General features: G+C 43.3%; 1 protein-coding gene across 2 annotated transcripts in view; it reads left to right on the top strand.

Moving 5' to 3' along the window:
• Positions 1 to 9,896, top strand: part of ephb4b (eph receptor B4b) — a 40,646-nt gene that overhangs the window by 10,298 nt on the left and 20,452 nt on the right. For both annotated transcript variants that reach the window (XM_081386288.1, XM_081386289.1), the window contains exons 4-10: positions 659 to 1,040; positions 3,984 to 4,139; positions 4,233 to 4,562; positions 5,116 to 5,240; positions 6,995 to 7,154; positions 7,230 to 7,329; positions 9,016 to 9,077. In XM_081386288.1, coding sequence (XP_081242414.1) covers positions 659 to 1,040; positions 3,984 to 4,139; positions 4,233 to 4,562; positions 5,116 to 5,240; positions 6,995 to 7,154; positions 7,230 to 7,329; positions 9,016 to 9,077 — 1,315 coding nt within the window. The remainder of the gene's footprint in view (positions 1 to 658; positions 1,041 to 3,983; positions 4,140 to 4,232; positions 4,563 to 5,115; positions 5,241 to 6,994; positions 7,155 to 7,229; positions 7,330 to 9,015; positions 9,078 to 9,896) is intronic.

Here is a 9,896-nt window from a genome sequence, read left to right as displayed (position 1 = left end):
ACACACACACACACACACACACACACACACACACACACACACACACACACTAACCCTACCCCTAAACCTACCCAACACACACACACACACACACACACACACACACACACACACACACACACACACACACACACACACACTAACCCTACCCCTAAACCTACCCATCACACACACACACACACACACACACACACACACTAACCCTACCCCTAAACCTACCCAACACACACACACACACACACACACACACACACACACACACACACACACACACACACACACACACACACCCTACCCCTAAACCTACCCAACACACACACACACACACACACACACACACACACACACACACACACACACACTAACCCTACCCCTAAACCTACCCATCACACACACACATACACACACACACACACACACACACACACACACTAACATAATTAGAAATTAATTTAAAACCAAACATTTTACAAATCTACATAAGACTACATTTCTACAGTAACACCATATTGAAATGTATTCAGATCCTAAATAAAAATGAAATACTGTCACAATTATCATTATCAAATACATTATCGTTATAGTTACTGTTATAGTTATAGTTATTTTAATATTATTATTCCCAGTAAAAGCTTGATGACGTGTGTATATTGTGTAGGTGGACACGGTGGCGGCGGACTTCCTGTTGCGTCGGGGCGGCGAGAGGAAGTCGAACGTGAAGACGGTGCGCGTGGGTCCGCTGGTGAAGAGGGGCTTCTACCTGAGCTTCCAGACCCAGGGCGCGTGCATGGCCCTGCTGGCCCTCAGGGTGTTCCTCAAGAAGTGCCCCCCCGTCACACGGGCCTTCTCCTCGTTCCCAGAGACGCTCCCTCATTCGCTGGTGCAGCAGGCCGGGGGCGTGTGCGTGGAGAACGCCGCCCCCCTGAGTGAAGCTCCGCCCACCATGTTCTGCGGGGAGGATGGGCAGTGGGTGGGGCCTCCGTCATCATCCTGTGCCTGTAGACCTGGACACGAGCCGGTGGACTCCGACCGCTGCAGGGGTGAGCGACATATCTACCTGTGTGTGTGTGTGTGTGTGTGTGTGTGTGTGTGTGTGTGTGTGTGTGTGTGTGTGTGTGTGTGTGTGTGTGTGTGTGTGTGTGTGTGTGTGTGTGTGTGTGTTTGTGTGTGTGTGTGTGTGTCTGTGTGTGTGTGTGTCTGTGTGTGTGTGTGTCTGTGTGTGTGTCTGTCTGTGTGTGTGTGTGTGTGTGTGTGTGTGTGTGTGTGTGTGTGTGTGTGTGTCTGTGTGTGTCTGTGTGTGTGTGTGTGTGTGTGTGTGTGTGTGTGTGTGTGTGTGTGTGTGTGTGTGTGTGTGTGTGTGTGTTTGTGTGTGTGTGTGTGTGTCTGTGTGTGTGTGTGTCTGTGTGTGTGTGTGTCTGTGTGTGTGTCTGTCTGTGTGTGTGTGTGTGTGTGTGTGTGTGTGTGTGTGTGTGTGTGTCTGTGTGTGTCTGTCTGTGTCTGTGTGTGTGTGTGTGTGTGTGTGTGTGTTAGGGATGCGCCGATCCGATATTCAGTATCGGTATCGGCTCCAATACTGCCATTTTGGCCGGATCGGGTATCGGTCAGACGAAGCCGATCCAATTCCGATATTGTGCGTATTACTATTCTGTCATTGTTAAGCCCCACAAAAGGCACAAATGTATTATAAAGCACTATAAAGTTTTCGTGCACTATATTATAAGTGTTCAGAAGCCATTTAATAGTCTAATATGAGGTAGAAATTAATATGTAAGTCGTTAAATTCAAGTTCACGTAAACTCTTTCCTCCGCTGCAGCTGTCAATCATTCTCCAGCACACGGGCTGTGCATAAGCGCTGTGTGCCGCACTCTGGATTGGAGCCTTTCGTATTATAATACTTTTGCGCAATGAAAGATTATTAATAGACTTTCTTGATCTGCCCTATCTCTCATATGTTGCTGCTTCAGCTGCGCTATAAAAAAAAACATTCTTAATTTTATAGTAGGCTAGCCTACAATCTTTTTGATCTTGTTTTTCATGAATGTATTTTACAACAATACAAACTGCAATGTCTAAAGTTTTACCAGATTTATTACTACACTTGTGATTTTTCTAGAATAAATTTTACTGATGAATTATCCACTAATCTAGTTTATAATAGCATGTTTGTCATAGATTATGATCATACATTTTTTATTTGTTTTTCTTTATAACTAAGTTGTCTAGTCTGTATTAAGTAGATTGTGTTTAACACAAAATAGTGATTATCAGTTCAACACACAGAGTTACAGAAATTCTACTTGATTTAAAAAAAACTGCACTGGTATCGGATCGGTATTGGTTCTGAAAAAACTGGTATCGGAGCATCCCTAGTCTGTGTGTCTGTCTGTGTGTGTGTCTGTCCTAATGAGAAAGCTCTTGCTGTGTGTGTGTGTGTGTGTGTGTCACTGAACGGCTCGATGTAAAGCAGCTGTGTTTACTCTGAACGCTGTGTGTGTGAGAGCTGATGTTTTACTAGAGCTTGATGAAATGCTCTTTTAATGAGTGGGAATTGGTCTGTGGCTGAGGATTATGGGTAATGTGAGCTGTCTCTCTCTCTGGAGGAACATGTTCATCTGCTGTTGTTTTATTCAGTGTAATTAGACTGTCTACAGACGGATGATAATCACTCTGACCGTTATTTCTTCATCGTCATTCATCTTTATAGAGCCCATATTCTGCCCTTTCACAGTCTTGATGATGTTTTCAGGTTTTCCTGCTTGAATGTTGATTATTCTCCTCATATTCTCCATTGTTGCGGCTCCTCTCTTCCCAGTCTGTCAGTAACGCTCTGTTTACTTCCTGTCTCTATGAAGCCCCTCCTCCTGAAAAGCACACTGTGCTCTGATTGGTCGTCTGGAGCAGTGTGTTGTGATTGGTCGAGCACTGCGAGTGTGTTTGGGAAATGCCCCGCCCCTTTCCATAACCGCCAGTTTAACACACTACTAACTAACTCAACCAGGCCCCGCCCCTTTATTCTGCATATTAATTATTATAATGAGGAATATTGTGACGTGTTCGTTCCCGGAAGAAACTCAAGACTACAATGGAGGCGTTTCAGGAGTTCAGGAACACTGACTCTGATATAGAGGAGAGCTCAGTGTTACACACACAGATGAAGAAAAGCAGTTTATGTGCTCTCTAATACATTGTTGATCAATCATTTATGAATTATTTATTTATTTTGTATCTTTGAGGATGAGTCCACAGAGGAGTTTTTGTCACATTTAACTCACTTCTGAAGACCTTGAAGTTTAACTAAACACACACACACACACACACACACACACACACACACACACACACACACACACACACACACACATAAAGAGAAGGCCAATACAAAGCGCAATTAATACAAACAAATTCAGCCACCTGCTTCAGTGTGTGTGTGTGTGTGTGTGTGTGTGTGTGTGTGTGTGTGTGTGTGTGTGTGTGTGTGTGTGTGTGTGTCACACGCCCCGTCTGACTCTATTATTTGAGTACAACAGGAGGGTCATTGAGGGCCTGAGACCAGATTGAATGTGTTTAACCAACACACCCCCCCCCCCCCCCCACACACACACACACACACTCACACACACACACACACACACACACACACACACACACAGTTTCTCTCACAAATACACATACTCGCACCCACACACACACACACACACAGTTTCTCTCACAAATACACATACTCGCGCCCACACATACACACACACACACACACATACACACACACACACACACATACACACACACATGGATTTAGTTTAGTTAACTATAATTACCCTTATCCTTTGATTGTTCATTTTAACGATGATTAACTATGATGTTACTAGTAGCACTAGTTTATGAGCAACTTAAACATTCTTCCCTAATGCTGGATTTAGTAGTATTGATGTGTGTGTGTGTGTGTATATGTCCTCTCATGTCTCTCATGTGTGTGTTTGTGTAGCGTGTGGATCAGGCCAGTATAAAGCATCTGCTGGTGGGAGTGTGTGTCGCGCGTGTCCAGACAACAGTAACGCACACTTCACCGGATCCAGAGAGTGTCTGTGTCGCGCGGGATTCTACCGAGCCGCCAGTGACCTCCCAGATTCAGCCTGCACCAGTGAGACACACACACACACACACACTCACTCTCACACACACACACACACTCTCATGGACTCATTTATGTGACCTCTGACCTCCCCCTCCTCAGAGCCCCCGTCGGCCCCGCGCAGCATCATCTCTCAGATCAATGACACCGTGGTGACCCTGGAGTGGGCGGAGCCTGTGGACCGGGGCGGGCGCTCGGACCTCAGCTACAGCGTGGAGTGTGTGCGCTGCCACGGCTCGGTGTGTGTTGCCTGCGCAGACAGCGTCACCTACAGGCCGGGGCAGGTGGGCGTGACCGGGAGGCGTGTCATCATCCGCGGGCTCCTCCCACACACCACCTACACCTTCACTGTCCTATCCCTGAGCGGCGTGAGCGCTGTCAGTCAAACAAGCCCCGCCTCCAGCAGCGTCAACATCACCACCAGCAGAGACGGTCAGTGCTGAAGATCACACACACACACACACACTCTATAAACGCGCAACTTTAACAATAACGGCAATGAGGAAACACTTTCAGAGCGAGTTTCTTCTGACGAATAATACGAACATTGACAGCCAATCAGAATCAATCCTGTGTAACAATAACAATAACGTGCCCAGCACGACTTTATAGATATCGTCAAAGTTATCGTTATAGTTACTTATGATTATAGTTATCATTATAGTTAGGGTTAGATATCATTAGTTGTCGTTTTAGTTCATTTTCATAAATTATTGTTATGTTTAAAATTATTATTGTAGTTAACATTATTGTTATCGTTACAGTTGTTATTGTTATAATTAACATTATTCTTATAGTTATTGCTAGAGTTATCATAGGTATGTTATTCCATATTCTGACACAAAACCATATATACTAATATCTCATCTGGTTGATGGTTTATATCATCTGTGAATGTAAACGATCCTGTCGGCAGATCCAAACTGATCAATGAGACTAGAAGACGTTAAGATAATACATTAACATTATGTGTGTGTGTGTGCAGTGGCCGTTCCAGTGTCCGGGGTCAGGAGGACTAAGGCGTCGGAGAGCGGTGTTTCTCTCAGCTGGACGGTTCCCTCGCAGAACCAGCACAACATTCAGGAGTATCAGCTGCGCTACTGTCTGAAGGTGAGGCGCCTTATCGCCATAGTTACCGTTAGAGTTATTATCGTTAATATTATTGTTATAGTTCTATATACAGTTATAGAACTGTGTGTGGCTGTGTCCAAATTCAGGGTCTACATCCTCCTTAGGATCCTTCCTACCCGGTTGAAGGAGGAGGGGTCCTCCGACGACCGCAAAGCCCGGAAGTCGGTGTTTGTGAATTTGGACAGCCTACCCTTCTTTCACATATTTTCAGAGGAGAAAGGCCGCGAAATTTAAAAATACTACTGTTACTGTGTCACGAAATGTAGTTTTAAGAGTTTTTCAGTCGACAATGTAGTTGTTTAAAGCTCAAATCTGTGGTTTATTTATAAAGAGAGCGCCATTTTAAAAATGTTATCTGACGGTTTCGGAGTTGTGAGATCCAGGGATCAGCGGGCGCTCAGCGCTCATGTACCCCGCCGAGAACAGCCTTGCCTCGGCTATAGTGCTTCTGACGTTCGCCGCTGTCAGTCTAGTGAGAATAATTCGTCTTGTGTTTATCTAACGGGCGATCTTTGGTTTCATTAATCTATAATTTGTTCCTTGGCAGATTGTTTTGGCTGAGGGCAAAGTGAAGTTTCATAACTTTATATATTTAGGCTTATTTAACTTTAACGGTGTAGCCTGCTGTATGTTTGACTGAATCGTTTACTTTATTTCTTGACTTGTATAGCTTCTTATACCTTTTAAAAACCGAAATTTAACAAAAAGAGACAGGGTTGCGTCATTTTATTTTATATAGCCTATGTAATAATATGTTAAAATGTATACATTTACATTATTTATTATTGTTATTATAATAATATACCACTTGCGATTATCAATCTATTATAGTTATGCTGTTAAATTATTTTACTATTCATAGGAACTATTTAACTTATTATTTTTTATTGTCTATATTCTGTAATTGATATCTCATATTCTATTGCTATTATTATAGTATTATACATAAACTATATGCTATTATCAATATATTATTATTTTTATTATTATTATATTAGTACTTATGATATTATATAATTATACTTTTCATTACTATTTTATTTGCTGTATACTGTTTGTTTATTTTATTGACTAAACTATTTACTATTAGCCTACCTCTCACTTTATCTTATATTTACTATTTGCATTGCACTGTAGTTGTACCATATCATATTACCATAAATGATCCATCAGTTATCTTTGTTATTGCTAAAATCGGGTCAATGACAGAATAGGCTTTTCCCACAATAAGAAAACTTTATTTAATTTAATGTGAAAATTAAATTATATCTCAGTATGGGGGTGTTCACAATTCTTATCCAAGAATGAAAAGCCAAATACATGACAAGCCTGAGCTTTGGCCATTCCTTATAAAAAAAAATAAAAATAAAAATTTCAACCACTGAAAAAATATTTTTTTTTGAAAAGCCAGTTTTTAAAAAAACTTACATCGAAAAGCATACTCCTCTCCCACTCCACTACCGCTCGCTTCGTCCGCCATTACGCTCTGCCGAAAAGAATTATGGGATAGGTAGGACGGGAAAGGATCCACCACACCCATCCTTCCAATTCGGGGAAAAGGAGGACATATTTGTGGGCCGCATTTGAAGGATCCTACGAATTTGGACAGCCTTCGTCGCGGCGCTGTGACGTAACATCCTTCAAATGAGTACTCCGAAGGATGTAGACCCTGAATTTGGACACAGCTCATGTTCCACCTGTCCCTGACCTTTGACCTTTGGCCTGTGCTTTAGGGTCAGGATGACGGATGGCAGTACGTCAGCAGTAAGAGTAGCTCAGTGGATCTGCACGACCTGGCTCGCGGGTCCCAGTATCAGGTGCAGGTCCGGGCGAGAACTGCGGCGGGATACGGTCACTTCAGCACCACTGCTACTATCAGCACGCTTCCTGACGGTACACACACACTCACACTCACACACACACTCACACTCACACACACATCCTCATCTAACAGTGTGTGTCTCTCAGGCGAGGAGTCTCCGTCGCGGCTGATGCTCACTGGTGTGCTGGTTGCTATAGGAATGCTCATTCTCATCGCCGTGGTGATTGTTGCCGTGTTCTGCTTCAGGTGAGATATGTGATGATGTGATTGGTGTTTGGATGGGGGGTTTGATAACTATCATACATTCATATATCCAACTCTGCCCGCTTACATATACTCACATAAGAGTGAGAGAGAGTGAGAGTGTGTGTGAGTGAGTGAGAGTGAGTGTGAGTGAGTGAGTGAGTGAGAGAGTGAGTGAGTGTGAGTGAGTGTGTGAGTGAGAGTGAGTGTGAGTGAGAGAGTGAGTGAGTGAGTGTGAGTGAGTGTGTGAGTGAGTGTGAGTGAGAGTGAGTGAGTGTGAGTGAGTGTGAGTGAGTGTGAGTGAGTGTGAGTGAGTGAGTGTGAGTGAGTGTGAGTGAGTGAGTGAGTGAGTGAGTGAGTGAGTGAGTGAGTGTGAGTGAGTGTGAGTGAGTGAGTGAGTGAGTGTGAGTGAGTGAGTGTGAGTGAGTGAGTGTGAGTGAGTGAGTGAGTGTGTGAGTGAGTGAGTGTGTGTGTGTGTGTGAGTGAGTGAGTGAGTGTGAGTGAGTGAGTGAGTGTGAGTGAGTGAGTGAGTGAGTGAGTGAGTGAGTGAGTGAGTGAGTGTGTGTGAGTGTGAGTGAGTGTGAGTGAGTGAGTGAGTGAGTGAGTGAGTGAGTGAGTGAGTGAGTGAGTGAGTGAGTGAGTGAGTGTGTGTGTGTGAGTGAGTGAGTGAGTGTGTGTGTGTGAGTGAGTGAGTGAGTGAGTGAGTGAGTGAGTGAGTGAGTGAGTGAGTGTGAGTGAGTGTGAGTGAGTGTGAGTGAGTGAGTGAGTGAGTGAGAGTGAGTGAGAGTGAGTGAGTGAGTGAGTGAGTGAGTGAGTGAGTGAGTGAGTGAGTGAGTGAGTGAGTGAGTGAGTGAGTGAGTGAGTTTGAGTGAGTGAGTGAGTGAGTGAGTGAGTGAGTGAGTGAGTGAGTGAGTGAGTGAGTGAGTGAGTGAGTGAGTGAGTGTGTGTGTGTGAGTGAGTGAGTGAGTGAGTGAGTGAGTGAGTGAGTGAGTGAGTGAGTGAGTGTGAGTGAGTGAGTGAGTGAGTGAGTGAGTGAGTGTGAGTGAGTGAGTGAGTGAGTGTGAGTGAGTGAGTGAGTGAGTGAGTGAGTGAGTGTGAGTGAGTGAGTGTGAGTGAGTGAGTGAGTGAGTGAGTGAGTGTGTGTGTGTGTGTGTGTGTGTGTGTGTGTGTGTGTGTGTGTGTGTGTGTGTGAGTGAGTGAGTGAGTGAGTGAGTGAGTGAGTGAGTGAGTGAGTGAGTGAGTGAGTGAGTGAGTGAGTGAGTGAGTGAGTGAGTGAGTGTGTGAGTGAGTGAGTGAGAGTGAGAGAGTGAGTGATTGTGTGTGTGAGAGAGAGAGAGAGAGAGAGAGAGAGAGAGAGAGAGAGAACAGGATGTGTCCACCCAGTACTGTCTCCATACAGACTCTTACTGGAACAATGAATCTAACCCCAGGAGCACACACACTCACACACACACACTCACACACTCACACAGAAGCATGTCACACACACTCGTATAGAGACGAACAGCTGCAGGGTCTCTCACACAACAGACAGAAACTCACAGGAGTCATGCGAGAGGAATTCAGTCACACACACCTCCGTGTAATCTTATCACATATAAACACAGAATAAGATCATGCTGGTTTAACTGTGTGTGTGTGTGTGTGTGTGTGTGTGTGTGTGTGTGTGTGTGTGTGTGTGTTTCTCAGGCGCTCCAACAGGACCAGGGACCCAGACCCGGATAAGAGTGGCCAGTTCCTGATGGGTCCGGGTGAGTTTCTCCCACAGTCAGGACTCTGTGTGTGTGTGTGTGTGTGTGTGATGAAGATCGTGATGTTACACAAACAGGTCCAGACCGGCGAATCATGTGATGTGGACTTTAGTTGTTCACTGTTGCCGGGCAACAACTGTTGATGCCAGCAAACTAACAAAATACAATGTGCTTCATGTTGTAACATATACAATAACTGAATTATTATTATTTTTACTAAACGCCAAAATTTGAATTAATATAATACTATACTCACCTGATGACACAACGTTACACAACATAAATCATTTGAAGTGTTCGATCAACTAGGAAAAACTCTTTTACTACCGACTTTCATAAATATAGCCTTTGGTGCTCTAAGATCTGAACATTCAGGAACTATAACACAGTTTACACTGTCGCAGCTGTAATATTAATATCAGAGACATTTGAACAAACGTAAAACATGCCAAAGTTCAAGCCAATATCAGCCAGTTTAGTCTATGTAGGTTTTTAATATCATGAAAATCCATAACTTTATCTAAAATTTAAATTAAAACGGAAAATATAAAAATAAAATCTAATTTATAATATTTTAAATAATTGTATGCCAATAATGCTAAGTAAACACTGGTGTACTGCCAGAATAAAAGTGTAGATCAGTTCATTCACTCATATTTAATTTATTATTAATGAATATTTAATTTTTAGTTTCTTCCAATAAGGTAAACAAGTGTCTTGTTTTCTTTGTTTCCAGTAAACTTCTATTATTCTTCATCATTTTGTGAGGTTTGAACTGTCGTAATTTGAGTTAGTTTTAGTAATTTTATTGTGTATGTT

This window comes from Scardinius erythrophthalmus (assembly GCF_964197995.2).
Source record: "Scardinius erythrophthalmus genome assembly, chromosome: 15".
Taxonomy (NCBI): Eukaryota; Metazoa; Chordata; class Actinopteri; order Cypriniformes; family Leuciscidae; genus Scardinius; species Scardinius erythrophthalmus.
The sequence above is the reverse complement of the archived record's forward strand: the minus strand, read 5'-3'. Positions and strand labels throughout refer to the sequence as shown.